The 19,330-nt window shown below is 51.1% G+C and overlaps 1 protein-coding gene across 1 annotated transcript; it reads right to left on the bottom strand.

Moving 5' to 3' along the window:
- Window positions 1-1,451: 1,451 nt before the first annotated feature.
- Rnf40 (ring finger protein 40) lies at window positions 1,452-19,146 on the bottom strand. The gene is made up of 19 exons (XM_050165933.1): window positions 19,001-19,146; window positions 18,688-18,891; window positions 18,017-18,184; window positions 17,800-17,941; window positions 15,691-15,897; window positions 15,057-15,178; window positions 14,810-14,956; window positions 14,652-14,726; window positions 13,758-13,877; window positions 13,493-13,672; window positions 11,225-11,360; window positions 9,755-9,876; window positions 9,231-9,658; window positions 9,033-9,150; window positions 8,726-8,875; window positions 8,234-8,572; window positions 4,620-4,760; window positions 4,433-4,534; window positions 1,452-2,530 (listed from the first exon to the last, which is right to left on the bottom strand). Exons 2-19 carry the CDS (start codon window positions 18,817-18,819, stop codon window positions 2,354-2,356), a joined length of 3,006 nt encoding a protein of 1,001 aa, XP_050021890.1. The 5' UTR covers window positions 18,820-18,891; window positions 19,001-19,146; the 3' UTR covers window positions 1,452-2,353.
- Between the last annotated feature and the right edge of the window lie 184 nt (window positions 19,147-19,330).

Raw genomic sequence — 19,330 nt, 5'->3', positions numbered from 1 at the left:
GCTCAGTGCCAAGGGAAGTCTGGTTATGGCTGAAGGAAGAGCTCAGAGGGCAGTGACCACGAGGCAAGCCTGGGGTAAGTTCTGGAGAAGTCCCATCACATGCTGGGGCAACCTTTACCTCCAGCTTGCCAGAAGTTGGAAGGGGGAAGAGTCTGGCTCACCTAGCCGTGACCCCGACAACAAAGAAAGCTTATCAGCCATTTAAGACAGATCCTGCACCCATGTGACAGACTGATAGTTTGTTTTCACTGCCCTGCTAAGGTGGCAATACTGCTCCAGGCACTGGGATCCGGAACCTTTAGCCCATTCTCTTTGAATCTGAAGTGGTTTGCTCTACTTTCTACTGTTAGAGGTTACCACCCCACGTGGAGGTTTGAATACCTCATAGAGGACTTGCATCTAAGGGAACAGTGTGCACGTACTTAAGGAGTCCATATGGCCGTGGCTTAGGATCGTGCTGGAGAGCTGGTGATGAGCTGGCGCACGGGGCTCTCGGACACTAGTTCTACTAGCTCAGGAGGCTGTGGCTCTATGATGCAATACCCTGCGTTCCTCCCACCTTTCCCACCTTAACCACTGCAGTCGGGGTGGCTCTCTTGGTGGCCCAATGTCATCCCCTGCCGCGACTCGTGCTTCCGCCAGCGTTCCCATCGCTGCCACCTCCACACCAGAGGTCACCGTGGCCCGCATTTCTGTCTCCAGTCCAACTTGGTTTAGCCACTGCGACCCCACTGAAACCAGGTGGGGTCAGAAAACAGAAAGGGCCCGAAGTCCTCACGAAGGCAAACCGGCAGAAAAGGCCGAAGAGCCGCGAGAGGGCACTGCCACCGCTAAGCCTGAGGCCACTACCATGGTTATGACTGCCGCTCCCACACCCACAACCCCGCTTAGCACCGGCCACGGCGCTAGTCCTATGAAAGCTCCACCGGAGGAGCCGGCAGCGCTTTGAATCCAGAAGCAACACTCCACGTTCGGGCAAATGGGTTCCAAGGGTCCAGATAGTGGCCGGAGCAGGATACAATGAAAAATCACCGTGCAGAGGTGTCGTGGTCTGTGCGTTCACAGAGTAGGGGTGGGTAAAGACGGCAAGTAACAGACCCAAAGATTCATTTGTCTTTGGCCAGCACTTTGCCCTGCGAGGTAAGGGACTACATCTCCCAAGATGCAACCCAAAAGCTGTTATCTGGAACGCCCAATGACCGCTAAGGGCGTGGCCAACCCTTAACCAAAGGCTTCCCCTGTGAGAGCTGGCTCGGGTTTCCCTTTGAAACAGGTCTCTGCAGATAAGCTGGCCACTGTTCAGTGGGGCCCACACAGTTGTTGGGTGGGCTGGAGTGGGTTCTCAGATGTGCCCAGCTCCCAACCCCAGATCTACATCAACCCAGGGAAATGCCAGCCAGGTGTAGCACCTAGATTTATGTGTAGACAAGTGGACTGGCTACTCTGCAGCCTACGGTTGGATATTTATTCGTAACAATTAGCAGCCCATACACAACACCTCTAGAACAGAGGCTGTGAGTCCACAAGATCCTGTAGCTCTCTGCGGCGCCGGCTCCCAGCTCCGCCGGGTCCTGTCTTCACTGTTGACTCTGTGTAGGCAGGTACCGCAGGGGGCATCTGAGTACAGGCTAGCCACAGAGCAGAAGGCCAATTCTCTACCTGGAATGACTGGAAGTGCTAGATTGTCCCTTCCCTCCTGGCCAGCTGCACCTCCACATAGGACCACCAACCAGGATGAAAGCAGGGCGAGGGCCAGGTGCTCAGGGGAGGAAGTAAGAGGGTTGGGACGTGTCTGGATAAAGAAATGGATGACCCTGAATCAGCGCTATGAGGAGGCAGTGTCCGTAACTGCGAGCGTCCCTGAATAGGGCAGACACCCAAGGCTGCGCGTTCTTCAGCACAAAAGCTCCACAGGAAGGCTAAAGCCCTGCCTGGGCCTGGAGCCACCTAGGTGAAGAAAGGCTCCTGGGCCCTGGGCCCCAATGCCAAGCAAAGGGTCCCTGGTCGTCACTGAGGTTGTGTATGCAGGCAATAAGCCCTTTCCTAGTGGAGGATTAATTCCCCTTTAGGGGTAAGGATGGGTCTCTCTCCCCAGCAGAAACAGGGTTAGGCCAGCTCCCAAGGCCACAGTTGGATGTTGGGAGAGTGCCCTAGGCTGCAGATCTGATTTTCTGGAAAAGATGGCACCCCACCTTTCCTGCATGCACCAGTAGCCCCAAACCATCTAGGTATATAGGGGCTGAGCTCATGGAGTCTAGAAAGGAGGCTGGGGCCACTGCCTCTGGAGGAGCAGGGAGCTGGGGGGCACAGCCCCTAGGGTATACGGTTTTTCAAAGTCCCCTGAGTTTCAGGTTCAGCTGATGTATACACGGTGGAAGTCATGGGCACCAAAGGCCGCGTTGCACTTGGGACACTTCCTCTGGCGGGCCTCATAGCGGCCACGCACGCACTCGAAGCAGAATACATGGAAGCACTTGGTCAGCACTGCATCCTTCTTGCGGGTGTTGCAGCAGGGGCAGGTCAAGCGTGCCTGGAGCAAACAGAGGCAGCAGGTTAGAGCAGCTCCGGCAGTGCCCACGCTCCAGGCTAAGTCCACCCAGTGGCAGCTGCTTCTAATTCTGACCAGAATTCCTGAAGGTGGGAGCCAGTACAGTATGAAGGAGGAGACAGGCTCAGAGGCCAAACATTCAAAGAAGGGGGACCAAGGCCAGAGCAGAGCTGCAGTTTCTAGGTCAGCCTGGCCAAAACCCTGCTTCGAACACAAGACAAAACCAACCAACCAACCAACCAACCAACCAACCAATCAAAAACAAAAATCCCAAACAGAAAACAAACCACATTAGCAATCCCCAGAGCAGCTGGCTTCCTAAGGACAGGACCCAGGCTCAGCTCTTCCATCTCTTGCTCTATCTGCTTTTTCAGGCACAATCCCTACTGGTCTACCCCGAAGTCACTGCTGAATGCGGTACAATATGAGAAACTACTTCTACACTCAGTTAGACCTACCCTGGTGTGACCCCCAAGATCCTGCTGTGGATGGACCATCTCTTAGCCTAATGCCTCCCTGTAACTCGCCTTCCGCTCCAGCCAGTCACTACCTGGTGTCCGCACTGTGGGGCATGTGTCTGGTCTGTCTGGAATCCCGGCTAGCGAGCTCCACTTCCTCAGATGACTATTTCTCAGTCTCTCAGGACTCTGCACCAGCACCAGAAAGCCTTTCAAGGCTGCCCTGGCTACTCTTCCCCACCCCCACCCCCAATGCCCACCGGCTACAAAGGGATACCTTGTTGCTGACTCTGTCACCTCCTCCACTTGGTGGCCCAGAGTTCAGGTGGTCTGACACCCTTGTTCCACCCAAGTCCATCAAGCCCTCGGGGCTGCACACGGCTCAGTTCCTTTTTCTTCCTCACCTGCTCCCTCCCATGGCCACTTTCTCCCCACCCTTCAACATTACTTCTGCCTGAGATTCCCAAACAGAGAAGAATGTCCCCTGTTCTTCCTCAAAGGGCAGCCAGAGGCCTGCGTGGCTTCCGACTCTGCTGCAGCTGCAGCCCCACAGAGATCACTGCTCTCCAGCCCAGCCTCTGCCTGGGTGCTTTCCCAGCCCCCACGAGGGCCAAGAGGCATAGTGTTCTCACCTCTCTGAAACCATCCCACAACCTGTTCCTAATCCACTGAAGAGTGCTGTCTACCTAGTTTCACTATCCGGAATTCGAGCCTCCCTGAGGTCCCTCTTCCTTCATTCTAGACACATGACCCATCCCTGAGTCCTAAGTGCTGGCTTAGCAGATCTCCGTCTCTGGTGCCTTCCTTAGCCAAGTGTTCATTCCTGACCCAGTGAGCACACTGCTCCAACAACTCCCCTGCCCCACCCCCACCCCATGTAGCTGCTGTTAGCCCCACACCTGACCACTCTCTTGAATAAAGACCTTTGAGGGCGTTGAGGATGTGGCTTAATGGTGACACATGAGCTCAGCCTGTGGAAGGCCCTAGGTCTAATCCTCGGCCGCACAATGGTCCTCCACCTCCCCAGACTTGACAAACAGAACCCCTACTCTGCTTACAGGCTCCAAGGCTGCCTCTAGGCTCCGCTGCTGGACACTGACCTCTGCTCCAACCACAAGGCTCTGCTTGGGGTCTTTCCTTTCACAGAAGCTCTCTCAGCCCCATCCTAGCTTTGGGTCAACTCTGGGTGACAGTCCCCCCGCCAGGGCTACTCTGGAGACTCCCCTTGGGTTCTTACCTGCCTCCGACCTCCCTGTCACTGTCAGTTAACTGTGGGGTCAGGGTATGATCCCTCCCCACTACACTGCATACATACAACCAATGCTCGGCCACTTGTCTGGCTCCACAGTTAGTGTCTTCTGCTGTCCTACCTTATTTTCGAGCCCCAGAGACTACCCAACTCTCGCCAGCCATCACCACATCCCACCTTGTACTCCTTGATCTCCTCCTGCAGGATCTCATCAGCATCCGCATAAACCTCCACCTTCCTCTGTTTCTCTAGTTTGCGCCGCAGCCGGGAAATGTCCTCCTAGAGCAGCAGAGTGCAGGCTAAGAAACTGCATGCCTATATGCCTCCCGCACCGGGAACCCACTCGCCCTCCCTGGGCACATACCTGAGCCCTCTTGAGATTGAAGCTCTCTTTCTCCCGGGCGGCCCGGCTCTCGGCCAGGCATGGCTGGATCTCTCGCAGTCGAGTCTGCACGTGCTCCAACTGCACCTTCAGGTCCTCAGCCAACTGGGCTGCTTCTACAGCCTGAGGTGGGCAGGAGAGGAAGGGGAGGACTGTATGCCCAAGCCTGGGGTCTACAGTTCATGAGTGCTTCTGTCAAACATCACGTGGACATCTGCACTGGAGCTGACCCGCAGCTCCTTACTGCCCACAGTGGCCTTCAACAGGCTCTTCTCTCCGTTGCTATCGACGACTCTAACACACTCACCCTCCCTTGGGATGCAGCTCTAACATCGTGTCCCCAAGGAGCACTAGTATTTGTTCACACAGCCCTAGCTTCCTTCCTCAAACTGCACCGAGTGTAGTGGCATGTATTTGTTATTCCAGCAGTTCGGGGGCTAAGGCAGGAGGATCACTGAGAGCTCAAGGAGAGCATGGAATACAGTAAGAACTTGTTTTAAAAAGGAAGAGTTTGGGCTGGAGAGATGGCTCAGTGGTTAAGAGCACAGACTGTTCTTCCGGAGGTCCCGAGTTCGATTCCCAGCAACCACATGGTGGCTCACGACCATCTGTGATGAGATCTGGCGCCCTCTTCTGGTGTGCGGGCATACATGGAGGCAGAATGTTGTATACATAATAAATAAATAATTTAAAAAAAAAAAAAAAAAAAGGAAGAGTTTGGTATGGCGGTGCATGCCTTTAATCCCAGAGCTTGGGAGGCAAAGTTCTCAAAATTTAAAGGTCAACCTGGTCTATAGAGCGAGCTCAACAACAGCCAGGACTAACAACATAGAGAGATTCTGTCTCAGCATAAAGCCTAGCATGTAATTGGGACATAAAAATCCTGTTTACAGGGCTGGAGAGATGGCTCAGAGGTTAAGAGCATTGCCTGCTCTTCCAAAGGTCCTGAGTTCAATTCCCAGCAACCACATGGTGGCTCACAACCATCTGTAAAGAGGTCTGGTGCCCTCTTCTGGCCTTCAGGCATACAGACAGAATATTGTATACATAATAAATAAATAAATATTTAAGAAAATAAAATCCTGTTCACAGGCTGGAGAGATGGTTCAGGGGTTAAGAGCACACTGCTTATTCTTCCAGAGGTCCTGAGTTCAATTTCCAGCAGCAACATGGTGGCTCACAATTATCTGTAGTGAGATCTGGTGCCCTCTGCTACTATAGGCATACATGCAAACAGAACCTTGTATACATAATAAAAGAAAAAAATCATTTTTACATGAATCGATTCACCAGAATACCAATAGTTAATCCTATTGTTAATAGTTAATACCAATGCTAATCCTTTGTCTTTTTTTATTCTCTCTTAAATAATTTATTTCTATTTTATGTGTACTGGTGTTTTGCCTGTGTGTAGGGGTGGTGGAATCCCTGGAGTTGGAGTTACAGACAGTTGTGAGCTGCCACATGGGTACTGAGAATTGAACCCAGATCCTCTGAAAAAGCAGCCATCTTAAGGCTGAGTTTCTCTCCAGTTAATCCTCTATCTCAATCCCTTTTCCCTCCACCCACTTTTCAAACAAGGTCTCTAAATATTCCAAGGCTTGCTGGCCTCAGATGTGTTCTGTAGCTGAGGATGACCTTGAACTTCTCGATCCTCCTGCTGACCTTTCCAGTGCTGGGCTTATAGGCCACATTTTATAGAGCATCACGCTCAGTTTATACAGCGCTAGAAACTGAGCCCAGAGCCTGTGTGTGCTACGACCACAGTCCACTCACTGATTACAGCGTCAGCCCAGTGCTCTTATGTGTAATGGAAAACCTGCACTCTCAGCACCTGGGAGCCTGAGGCAGGACGATGAGGATCAAGAGTTCAACCTGGACTCAGTGGTTAAGAACACTTGCAGTTCTGGCAGGGGACCTGGTCTCAGTTCCCAGCGCCCACACAGTGGTTCACAGCCATCTCTAACTCCAGATCAGATCAAGGATACATGATGCCCTCTTCTGGCCTCTTAAGGGCACCAGGCACAAAGACATACAAGCAGGCAAAATACTGATATGTATAAAATAAAAATAAGAAAATCTAAAAAAACTGGTGGTGGTGGTGTGTGTCTTTGTGCTCAGTACTCAGGAAGCAGAGCTCTGCGAGTCTGAGGCCAGAGGCTTGTTCTACATGAGTTCCAGGACAGCAGGGGTTAAATAGAAAGCCCCCATCTCAAGACAAACACACACACAGAGTTCAATTCTATCATAGTCCACACAGTGAGAAAATAAAAACAAGCAAACTATCAAGAAAGCACTACAGGGCTGGCTGAACAGATGCCTTAGCTTGGGAAGGGCTCGCAGGCAGAGGATCTGAGTTTGATTCCCAGAACCACATTTAAAAAGAACAGAAAATGACTACATAGTAGCAACCACCATCTCTATTTGACAGTTACCCAATGACCTCTACATTTTACTTATTTGATTATTTACTTAGTTTTTGAGATTGGGTTTTTCTGTGTAACAGCCCTGGCTGGCCTTGACCGCAATTGTTTTTTAATGACTTTACTGGGTATGTGTGTGTGGGTATACACGGCATGCCACACCTGTGGAATTCAGAGGGCAACTTTTGAGAGTTAGTTCTCTCCTTCTACCAAGCAGATCCCAGGGATCCAATTGGGGTCATCAGGGTTAGAGCCATTCGCATGTCCACAGGAGTGGTCCTAGCCTTGCCATCACCATCCTGATGTGGATCTCAATTCCAGTGTTGTTTTTTCCTGAACTCCCTCAGTTAGGAGACAGGGTAACAAATAATTCTGGTTGGGCTAAAGAGGATTACTGAGTAAAAGAGCTTGCTGCTCTTGCAGAGGCCCCAAGTTTGGTTCCCAGCACCCACATGGCAGCTTACACCTGTCTATAACCAACTCTTTTTTTTTTTTTTTTATAACCAACTCTTATCTAGCAGATCCAACACTATCGTCTGGTCTCCTGAACACACATGCACACAGACATACACAGAAATTAAAAACAAAAACAACTTCCCACAAAGAAAAACCACTCTGATAGGATTACTGTTGAGTTTAAAACAGGACCAAAAGAAGCTGGGGAGTTGGCTTAGTGGGTGAAATGAGGGCAATGGAGACATAAGGACCTGAACTCGATTCCCAGACGATCCATGTAAAAACCGAGTGCATGCCTGTAATTCCATGGAGATAGGCAGAGCCCAGGGATTCACACGCTAGCCAGCTTGCCTAGCTACAATGGAAAGCACCAAGTTCAATGAGAGACCCTGCTTCAAAACCAAGGCAGAGAAGCACTAAGAAGGCATCCCGATGACAATCCGTCCCTCAACTCCACCCTTATGGGAGAGTGGTGTGTGTGCGCGCGCGCATGCGATTCCACCCTTATGGGAGAGTGGTGTGCGCGCGCGCATGCAATCATGTCAAGTACTGAGTACAAGGCCCGATACACAGTAAACATATACTTGTGAGCTGTGAGCTATTCAGAAAGCAGAGCCAGGCTTCACCCTGGGTCACCCATGTCACGATTGCCAAGCAGAGCCGGGGAATCACATGAACCGATCGCACAAGCTGCCAAGCCCAAAGGCCCCGTCTTACCTTCCTCTTATTAAGCTCCAGGGCCTGGCTGCGCAACGTCAGCTCCTTCTCTACACCACCAAGGCTGCCCTGCAGGGCCCGCTCCTTCTCCTCAAGCTTCTGCACCGTCAGCAGCTGGGCATCCACCTGAGACTTGAGGCCAAGAACCTGCTCGCCCAACTCATCCTTCTCCTCTCGGAGCAGCTTGTGAATCTGGTTGGCCTTGATCCGCTCTGACATGAGCTTAAAGTTGGCATCATCCTTTTCCCGCAGCTGCTGCAGCAGCCGCCCGTTCTGCTCCTGCATGTCTTCAAAAGCCTGCCCGGTCACATCCATCTCTGACAGCAGTGCCTCCTCCTCCTGCAAGTGGGAAGGGAAGGTGGCAAGTGGCAGATTAACTCCCAAGAAAATAGTGTGTACCCAGACGATCACAATGTCATGCACTAAAGGCACATAATGGAGAATTAAGGGAATCCCAGGATTTAGAAGAGAGGAGACCACAGGGAACGTCACCTGCTTGGTGGCACCCAGCTTGCGCTGCAGGTGTTCAATCTGCTCCTCCGCCTGCCGGATTCGCCGCAGGGCATCCTCATCCGCAATCTTCTTGCTCTCTCTTCGATCTCTTTCCTCCAGTTCTCGGATGCGGCCCCGAAGCTCATCCACCTGCACCCACAGGAGGGAAGCCCTCAAACACTGGTCCGCACAGCAACATCACTACTAGCTTGCTTTGCAAGGTGAGAGAATAAGAAAAGAAGCAAGCTTGTTGACCCAAGGCGCTGAAGTCCCTGGGAGAGACTCTGCGTGCCCCACCTGTCCGTACCTCAGCCTTGGCCTTCCGCTCGGCTGCCATGAGCTGCACCTTATCCCGCTGCTCCTTGGGCGCTGACTTGTACATGTCCAACAGCAGCTTCATCTCCTTCTGGCTTTCTTGGGCCTTCCTAGGGAAGGGTACAGGAGGGAGCTTAGTAAGATGCGCTGAAAGCACCGTGACGGGGAGGAGACAGCAACAGGTCCTCACTTGAGCTCTGCTCGGAGACCCTTGAGCAGTTCTGACTCTTTCCTCTTGGCTTCCTCCACCTTGGCCTTTTCTCGATCAGCCCTGGAGAGAGCTGAGGCTACAGGTGGGGGCCCCAGGCCAGGCCCTTCCCGTTCCCGAAGTTCTCGCTTGGGTCTGGCCTCGGGTTCTCGGCCCCGGGAGGGCAAGCCCTGGGTCCCAGTGGCTTGGGCCTGGGCATCATCTTCAGAGGAGACCAGCTCCTCCTTCTTCACGGAAGCAGCAGCAGAGACGGTTCCAGGTACTGAAGCTGTCTCCTTTTTGCTGTCAGGGGTACCTCCGGGACCTGGCCCACCATCTTCTTTCCCTGGGGCTAGGGCATTGAGGCCAGGGTCGTCTGGGTGGCTCAGGTTGGGGATGCAATGGGAAGAGCCACTGGCCTGGGCCCGGAGCTGTAAAGACAGAGAAAAATCAGAATTTTTCTCTCAGTGAGCCAGTGCTCACTAAGGTCTAGTGAAAGCTTTTCCCAGGCAGCTCCCTCTCCTCACTTTGCCGATCTCAGCCTGTACTTCTCGAAGTTTCCGCTTGTATCTCTGGGCATCCCCTTTCAGCTGGTGATTGTGGTTCTGAAGACTGCTGATCAGGTGGCGCATCTCACGGTTGATGGGCCCTGAAAACGTCAGAAGTAGGCCTGTAGGACCCCCCAACTCTCCAGCTCCCCGAAGGGAGAGGACCTGGGCCAGAGCCAACACTCCATTGTACAGATGGGAAATCAAGCCTCAGAGAGGCTGGAGAAATGGCTCAACGGTCAAGAGCATTGGCTGCTCTTCCAGAGGACCCAGGTTAAATTCCCAGCACCCACACAGCAGCTCACAATTGTCGGTAATTCCGGTTCCAGGTGACCTGGTGCCTCTGGCCTCTGTGAGCACCAGGCACACATGCATGAGGTGCACAGACACGCAAACAAAACACTCATACACATAAACATTAATCTTTTTAAATCTGTAAAATTTACGTGTATGGGTAGCTTACTTACATGTATGTCTGTGCACCATGTATGTGCAGTGTAGTACAACCAGAGCCAGAAAAGGGTGTTGGGTCGCTGGGAATTGTGGGTACTGGAATCAAATCTGGGTCCTCTGGAACAGCAATTAGTTCCCCCTTTTAAAAAATTTTCTGACGCCTTTAATCCCAGCACTTGGGAGGCAGAGGCAGGAGGATCTCTGTGAGTTTGAGACCAGCCTGGTCTACAAGAGCTAGTTCCAGGACAGGCTCCAAAACCACAGAGAAACCCTATCTCAAAAAACCAAAATAAAATAAAATAAAAAAATTTCTGGAGACGGGGTTCTCTGTACCCCTGGCTGTCCTGGGACTCGCTCTGTAGACCAGGCTGGCCTCACAGATTTGCCTGCTTCTTCTCCCGGGTGCTGGGTTTAAGGTGTGCACCGCCTGGCTATAGTCAGTGTTCTTAACCACTGAGCCATCTCTCCAGCTCAAAGACAGAACAATACTTTTTAAAAAAATATTTTTATTTTATGTGTTTTGCCTTTGTATCCTGCCTGGCCTGGAACTCAGAGAGATCCTCCTGCCTCTGTCTCCTGAGTACTAGGATTCAAGGCGTGTGCATCATGCTGGGTCCCTGCTTCACTTTTATAAGAATCGGATTTTTCCTTCATTGTCTATCACCTCTCTACTGGACTCATTGACAACAGCAGAGATTTTTTTGTTTTGTTTATTAACAAACCCCAAAAACCCAGAATTGAATGTGGCTCACAGGGAGTACTCAATAAATCTATGAGATGAATCTCTTGAATAGAGGTCAAAACCGCTCACGGTCGGGTGGCACCTGCTCAGCTACCACCCCGGCTGCTCAGGACACTGGATGACACAGTTGGTACAGTGCCTGTTTTCTGTGGGGACTGAGGCTCTGAGAAAAGTTCGAGTTATTGGTTCTGGATAAGCAGCTAGAAGGCTCTGGCACCCTTCCAGGCTTACCTCTACCCACTCCCAGCACGTACCAGCCTGCTCGTTGGCCGCAAGGTTCTGTTCAAACTCAATGCGCAGCATCTCGTACTCCTTGCGTACCTGGGCCAGCGTATCTTCCAACTGGATAACTTCGGTGCGCAGTTTCTTCTGCAGCCCCAGCTCATCACTCTGGTCGAGGCAGTAAAGATACACAACCCTATGAAAATCTTACCCTCATACTGGTGAAGAGACCTAATTTTTACTTATAAAGAAATAAAGCTGCAAGATGGTGATGGCGCACGCTTTTAATCCCAGTGCTTGGGAGGCAGAGGCAGGCAGAGCTCTGAGTTTGAGGCCAGCCTGGTCTACAGAGCGAGTTCCAGGACAGCCAGGGATACACAGAGAAACACTGTCTCAAAAAGAAAAAAGAACAAGCTCACACTGATTATCTAATCTTCTCATGTCTCCAGAGAAAAAGGGCTCCAGTGAATGAACGTTCAACAGATAAATACACCAAGCATCATGGTGTATGACTCTAATCCCAACACTCGGGAAGCAACGGCTTGTGGGTGTCTTGCACTAGAGGCCAGCCTAGTCTATATAGTGAGTCCCAGGCCACTCGAGACTGCATACAGACACCTCGATAGATAGACGGCTCAGTCAGTGGTTAAAGAGGTCTTGCTACTCATGCAGAGGACCTGCCCTCATATGTCAGATCATAACCCTCTATAACACTAGTCCAGGGGATACAACACCCTCTTCTGGTCTCTGCAGGCACTAGGCAAACCGTGCTGCACATGCACATATGCAAGCACAACTCTTATACTCAAGAATAAAACTGTGAAAAGGGAGGAGGCACTGGGGAGATTGCTCAGTTGTTAAGAGCACTGGCTGCTCTTACAGAGGACCCACATGGTGGTTTACAACCATCTGTAACTCCAGTTCCAGGGGATCTGATGCTCTTTCTGGCCTCAGCGGACACCAGACACACAAGTGGTGCACAGATGAACATGCAGGCAAACACCCATAAATATAAGAACTTTAAATGATACAAAGATACATATATACATACATACAGAACATGGTTGGCTTTTTTGTCTGGCTTTCTTTTTGGTTATTTTTTGCATTTTCGAGACATGGTTTCTCTGTATAACAGCCCAGGCTGTCCTGGAACTTGCTTTGCAGACCAGGCTGGCCTTGAATTCATAGAGATTTGCTTGCCTCTGCCTCCTGAGTGCTGGGATTAAAGGTGTGCATCATTATCACCTGGCTGTTTTTGTTTTTTTAAATAAGAACTAATACATGTATGCAATCCTTTTTCCAAGTCCTAAAATTTTTGGCACTAATATTCTTTGTGGAAATCCACTCCATTCCTTCCAGAGTCAGTGTGACTGAAAACAGAACTGTGCTGTGTTCATTCGCATGGCCATGCAGAGCTGCTGCTGTGCACCTGGAGCGCGTGCAGTGGAGCCTGCACTCGGCAGCCTTCTGTGCATCTCCACCACTTCTCTTAGAGAAAATGGAAAACTTGACTGGAGACAAATAATTGTACAGTACCATTACCAGAAAGCGTCCTTCTCATTAACACTGGCTTCTGGAGGCAGCGGTGCTGCAGAGGTGTAGAACAAGTTCTTTCCTGTGTGAGGCTGATCCAATGCCCACAGCTAACTGTCCAGGCTGCATACCACTTGCTACCAGAACCAGATGTGTGGAAAAAAGAAAACAAACCCAGCTTCTTTCTACAGTCGCTAAAGCAGCATGGTCTTAATGGGCTTGTATTTTAGTCTGTGTTAGTTCATATCTGATTATTAAAGAAACAGTAACTCAGTCAGGCGGTGGTGGCGCACACCTTTAATCCCAGCACTTGGGAGGCAGAGGCAGATGGATCTCTGTGAGTTCAAGGCCAGCCTGGTCTATAGAGCAAGTTCCAGGACAGCCAGGGCTACTCAGAGAAACCCTATCTCAAAAACCAAAAAGAAAAAAGAAAAAAGAAAGGAAGAAAAAAAGTAATGCTTCAGCAGCAAGGGCTCAAATCCCGTTTCATCTCAGCAGTCCTGTGATTTCAGTGTTGTCTCGCCTCGGTCTTACAGAACACTGACGGTGGATAGAATGGTACTTTTAAAAATACGTTGTAAAATAATAGAGCTAATGACTAAAATTGGAACAAAAACGAAGATATCCATTCCTCAGTCTCACCTCTGGCCAGGGAAGAATCTATGCCTGAATGACTCTTAGCAGGTGCAAAGGAGACATGGAGCTCGGGACTGTCTCGGCTCTAAAAGTCAGTTCTCACCCCCAGGCCGCTCATCCCAAGACCATACCTCCATATGCTCGATGTGTCTCAAGTGGGAGTTCTTGGAGGCCAGTAGCAGCCCCCGGGCCTCATCTAGCTGCGTCTTCACTTGCAAAGACTCATTGTAGAGGAGTGAGAACTGGGCCTGCAGCATGCGGTACTCCCCCGTCTCTCGAACTACCTCCTCAGGAAGACTCCGCAGGGCCACCTGAGGAGAAGTCGCCCAACAGGGTTGTATTAGCCCCAGCACCAGAGGCTCAGTCCACGCCCTTTCAGTCCCGACCCCAGCTTACCTTCAGACGTTCGTTGGTCCGAACAGCCCCCTGAAGCTCAGCCTGAAGCTTCTCTAGTTCTGCCATGCGGCTATTGGCCAATTCCTGATTTTCTTCCAGCTCCGCGTTCAACATCTCAAACTAAGGAGTGGAAGGGGCTGTGGTAGGCAAGACCAGGATGGGCAGGGTGTTCCCCAAAAGTCCACCGTGCACTCCTCCCAAGCTCCCCTGTGCACAGCACTGGCAGAAACCCCCAGGCCAACGGTTTTCCTAAGGCACTAGGGAACGGGAGGGAATCAGTTCTGCCTGGGAACATCTTTCTTGTACCTCTTTTCTTTATGCTTCTAATTACCTACTTATGTACTATTTATTACACGGAGGCTGTCCCTAATAGACCCTAACTCCCATGGAAGCTTCATTGCTCCCCAACACGAAACAGAGTTGGGTTTGTCAAACTGATTTGAAGCTGGGTACAGTGGTTCAAAGCCTATTATCTCAACTCTCGGGAGACAAAAGTAGAAGAGTCAGTCACCCTCAGCTACACATCGAGTTTGAGGCCAGTTTGTCCTACATCGTGAGACTCTGCCTCAAAAACAAAGACACGAAACCTAAAAGGATTGCAAACCCAGACTGAAGCCCAGCATCGAGGCAGGATGTGATCAAGAGGACAGAGCACACCCAAGTATCCACGTCGGCCTCTCAAGAGAAAGACAACTAAAGCTCCGGTTTTCATTCGTCCTCTTCCATTTGCCTAGTTCCTAGCATTTAAATTCTGGAATTATTTAATAAAGTATATAAATGAAAGAAAACTATGCAGCAATTTCAGGAAACAGACTCAGCTACAGATGTTCGCCCTTAGGGAATGTCAAAGGCTGGACTGAGGGGCTAAGAACTGGGAGGAATGCAGATGCTCACCTTCTGCATGCTAAGTGTGATCTGGCCTCCCTGAAAACCTGAGGAGCTCCCAGACACATAGTAGCCAGAGTTGAGCTGAAGAGAAAACAGACACAATGGATGTGAGGGGCAGAAGCTAGGGCCCCAGGCACCCGCTTTGGCTCCACCCGCTCCCGCACCTGCTCCAAGGCCTCTGCCAAGTGCTTGTTGAGCTTCTGTTCCCGCTTGCGCAGCTTCTCGATGTCCCACTGCAGGTCCTCCACCGTTGTCTCCATCTCCAGGACCTTGGTCTCTGTTGATGTCACTTTATCTTGGAGCTCAGAGTACTGGGGGCAATGGAAAGTCGCTTGGTTTCCTGAGATCCTTAGATGGCAAACCCAAGCCCTGCCCAAATTCTAACTGCATCCAAAAGCCCCTGATTCTCACCTCCAGTGAGATGCGATGGTGCTTTTCTTGCAGCTGGGTGGCCAAGTCCTGTAGTCGACGGTTCTCTCTGCCCAGCTCCCGGGTGCGCACACGTGCCACCTCCCCAGGGGCCTCACTGTCCCCTAGGAATGCAGAGCCCAGATGAGAGTCAAGCCCTGGATAACCAAGTGTTAAACTAATCTTGGAGTTTATGTATGGGCGTGATCACCTGCAGTCTCACCACTTGCTGAGACAAACCTAGGAGCGGAAGCTAGCTCAGAGAAGGAACCGTTTCAGCCAAACGGCTGGTGCTAGGTAGGGAGAAGCCGGTTGTCACAGAAAGCCTGGGCACGTACTCGCCTCAGTCTAGTGGGGCAATAGCTCCCCCTGAGGTTTGTACAGTGCTGCAGAGAGCCCTTTCCCTGGAGGGGTGTGACCCCCCCACAAAACCAGCAGTTCCTGCAGTCATCTCTCTGGAGCCCCACTTCAGGAATCAAATTCGAGTCCTCACCTGGAACTAAGTTGTTCCAACAAGAACAAGGCTGACTATTCACTGGGAACTCTGATCTCCAGGAATTACTGAGATTAGGGAGGGGGCCTCCTCGAGATGCAGGTGGGGAGTGGCCTTCTCTAGGACTGCGTCTGAAGAACTCACCCCGGCTGTATACTCGCTGGCAGAGTTCTTCCACCTGACGCTGTAGGCAGTCCGAGGCCTCTACCACCCGAGACACGGCAGCCTTGGAGAACTCCATGCGTCCCTGCAGCTGCAGCTCCACCTCTTCACTGCTGCTGGCACCCAGTGCCACCACAAAAGCCAAGGCTGGCTCACTGAGAGGGGTTCGAAACTGCATTGGCAGGGGTTCTGGAAGGGACAGACAACCCCCATAGGAATAAAGGCGGCAGTGACCAGCAAACTGCACCAAGTCCCAGTTGAGCTCTTTACTCCCAGGGCTAACCTAGTTAGTACAACCTGCAGTGTACTCTAGTCCCACCTTGACAGGGAGATACCGAAAATTTATTTATTTTCTTTTTGTTTATTTGTTCGAGACAGGATTTCTCTGTAGCTTTGGAGCCTGTCTTGTAACTAGCTCTTGTAGACCAGGCTAGCCTCGAACTCACAGAGATCCGCCCGCCTCTGCTGGGATTAAAGGCATGTGCCACCACTGCCCAGCCGAGATACCTAAAATTTAAATAACAAATTTTCTTTTTTTTTTTTTTCTTTTTTGAGAGAGAACAAAATCTTATTATATAGCTCTGGCCTCACTCAAACACACAGAGATCCAGCTGCCTCTGAGCCCAGCCGCTGGAATTAAAGGCGGGCACCATGCCTAACAATAGCTAATTTTCCTAAAGATCACCAGTATCACATCCTCAGAGAAATCCCCTTTCCCTTCCCAACCTAAAGTAGAACCCAGCCTTCCACAACATTTATTTCTTTTCAGCAGTCCGAATACTTTTTATTTGAAAAAAAGAATGACATCTATGCCCTGGCAATGCTGAAGCATGGGCAGCCTTGACAGCTGTTCTGCTGAACTTGTCCATACTGGGCTTCATGGTCTAAGTTGATGACCAGGTCTCTTCCTCAAGAGGGCACCAGAATTCATTACAGATGGTTGGCTGGGAATTATTGAACTCAGGACCTTTGGAACCTTTGGAAGAGCATGCAGTACTCTTAACCGCTCGGCCATTTCTCCAGCCTAATATGTTTTACTTACTATAGTTTATGTAGTTATTCTTTATGGCAAGAATATACTTCTTTCTGCTTACTTCTGATCCCTCTAAACCCATAATTACTACAGAGTACTTATTTTTATTTTATATTTTAATTTTTTATCTGTGATGTGTTTAAGATTGCTAAGCACAAGTGCCCAGTTCAGTTTTTTTTTTTTTTTTTAAACAGAGTGGCGGTGCACGCTTTTAATTCTAGCACTCAGAAGGCAGAGGCAAGAGGATCTCTGAGTTTGAGGCCCACCTGGTCTACAGATGGAGTGACAGGACAGCCAGGGTGACATAGACTCTGCCTCAAAAGACCATAAATAAATAAATAATAAATTAGAAAAACAAACAAACATTAGAGAGCCCCTGACTCTATGTCTAGAGTGCTTGGATTATGAAAAGTCAGGTAGATTCCAAAATTTTGTTCTTATTCACCATAATGTTTTTGAGACAGAGTCTCACTATGTAGCTATATGGCCACGACTGGCCTGGAACTCTAGAAGAGAGCCACCAGCTTCTGCCTCTGAGTGCTGGGATTAAAGGTGTGCTCCACTTAGCTAGGTGCTGTGCCTTTAATCCCAGCACACAGGAGGCAGAGGTAGGCGGATCTCTGTGAGTTCAAGGCCAGCCTGGTCTAAAAGAGCTAGCTCCAGGACAGCTAAGGCTCTTACCCTGTCCCGAAAAACAAAACACAACAAACAAAAAAAAGGTGTGTATCATCACATCTGGTATGAATTCAACTTTTAAACAGTTGTAAGGGGGGGGGGGCTGGAGAGATGACTCAAAGGTTAAGAGCATTGCCTGCTCTTCCAAAGGTCCTGAGTTCAATTCCCAGCAACCACATGATGGCTCACAACCATCTGTAATGGGGTCTGGTGCCTCTTCTGGCCTGCAGGCATACACACAGACAGAATATTGTATACCAAATAAATAAATAAATAAATAAAAACAGTTGTGGGGGTGGGGGTAGGCATTTCAGGGACCAACGTCAAAGCCACCTCCTCGAGACTTTTCTCAGAAATTAAGGTCCCCAGGGCTCTGATCTTACCCCTCAGATCTGATGTCCCTGGGTCTGTTCGAGGGATCACATCGCGGGTTAGCCCCTCCTGGCACCCAGGCGCCTCTGATCCTGAAGACAGCTCCCTCTGGCGCTCATGGCACCTGAGAAGAGCTTCTACAGTTTCATCCAGCTGAAAGAAGAAAGCAACGAAGAGGTTATGAACGCTTCGGTGCCTTTCCCAACAGGGCGGTTTTCGGGTACCCACCTGGGCCCAGTAGCGGTTGACGATGAGGAGCGTGGCGTCATCAGTGGCCTGCCTCTTTTCCAGTTTCTCAATCCTCTCTCGGAGCTCGTCCTCACAGGCTTGCCGCTGCTCCAGCCGCTCTGCCAGCTTCTTGTTCTTGAACTGCAGCACCTTGGAATCCATCTCCTCCTACCGCGGGGGAAGAGGAGTGTTAGACAGGGTCTTGAACCGTCACAGAGACAAGGGAAGATAAGTAGATTGAAAAGGAGGTATATACGAAGTCTAGCAACCAGTGAAATTTATAAAGACTCGGGAACATACAGAGAAAATATTTTGGTCATGAGTGCTTCTCATTCTGTTTCTACCACTAACATTGTCTAACTGAAGTTTTTGATAAATCGCAGGACTGATGGGAACACATTAAAGCATTGAGTGGAAGGAAAGAACGACTCTATAAAGCTGTCCTCTGCTCACACGCGCGCCATGGCACGCCCACCCCCCCCCCCCCCCCCCCCCCCCCTCCCATCCCCCCTCCCCCCCCCCCCCCTCACCCCCCTTCCCAGAGCCCCCCCCCCCCCCCCCCCCCCCCCCCCCCCCCCCCCGTTTTGTGTATATACACACACACGTGCACACACAAGATTCTGAACGCTTTGGACTGACGCCAAACGTGATCTTAGCCAAAGCCCACCAACCGTGGAAGAGATGCCCCCAAGACGAATGGGCTCGATCAGAGTGGTCGTGGTCTTCTCCTCGCGGTTCAGCTTCTTCTCTGGGGGTCCTGAGCCCCCGTCGCCGGCGGCGCGCTTGTTGCTGAGGCCAGACATAGCGGCGGTGGCGGCGGGGCAGCTCGGGGCTCCCCGGGGCCGACAGGCGGGCGGAGGCAGCACTTCCGTCACCTGCAGAAAACAGAGAGCAGAGCTACGGAGGCGCCCGGAGCCCCGGAGCCCCGAGCGTCCCGCTGGGCACACCAGCCGGACCCCGCCCCCGCTGGCCCAGTGTCCGCACCCACGGTAGGGTCAGCCGACCGCCACCATCTTGGACTTCACCGGACGTCACCGGCCGCCAGACGCACAGCGCAGGCGTCAGAGCAGCTCCGGATGTGGCGAAACTTATTTCCTGTTTCTATTGGAGGCTCTTGGTTCCGCCTCTTGAGTCTTTTAGGTCTTTTTCGCGATCGATTGTATATCTCTCAATGATTGGCCAGTAGACTGTTCCCATAGTTACTGACACCGCAGTTGCACTTTGCAGCCCAGGAGATGGAGAGGTGGACCTGCAATTGGAGCCTTTACAGCCATCCAGGAGCCCGGGTTCACGACAGTCTGTAACTCCAGATCC

The sequence above is a fragment of the Alexandromys fortis genome, unplaced genomic scaffold, assembly GCF_014885135.2.
Source record: "Alexandromys fortis isolate MF-2015 unplaced genomic scaffold, M_Fortis_MF-2015_v1.1 scaffold_146, whole genome shotgun sequence".
In the NCBI taxonomy this organism is placed as follows: domain Eukaryota; kingdom Metazoa; phylum Chordata; class Mammalia; order Rodentia; family Cricetidae; genus Alexandromys; species Alexandromys fortis.
This window is presented reverse-complemented; position numbering and strand designations above follow the sequence as displayed.

Bases quoted from the DNA above. Each gene is read 5' to 3' on its own strand.
- Rnf40 (XM_050165933.1), bottom strand. From the start codon at position 18,819: ATGTCTGGCCTCAGCAACAAGCGCGCCGCCGGCGACGGGGGCTCAGGA. The intron at 9,877-11,224 runs GTACGTGCTGGG...TGACGTTTTCAG, and splicing joins TGCGGCCAACGAGCAGGCTG to GGCCCATCAACCGTGAGATG. The intron at 4,535-4,619 runs GTATGTGCCCAG...CTGCTGCTCTAG, and splicing joins TCAATCTCAAGAGGGCTCAG to GAGGACATTTCCCGGCTGCG.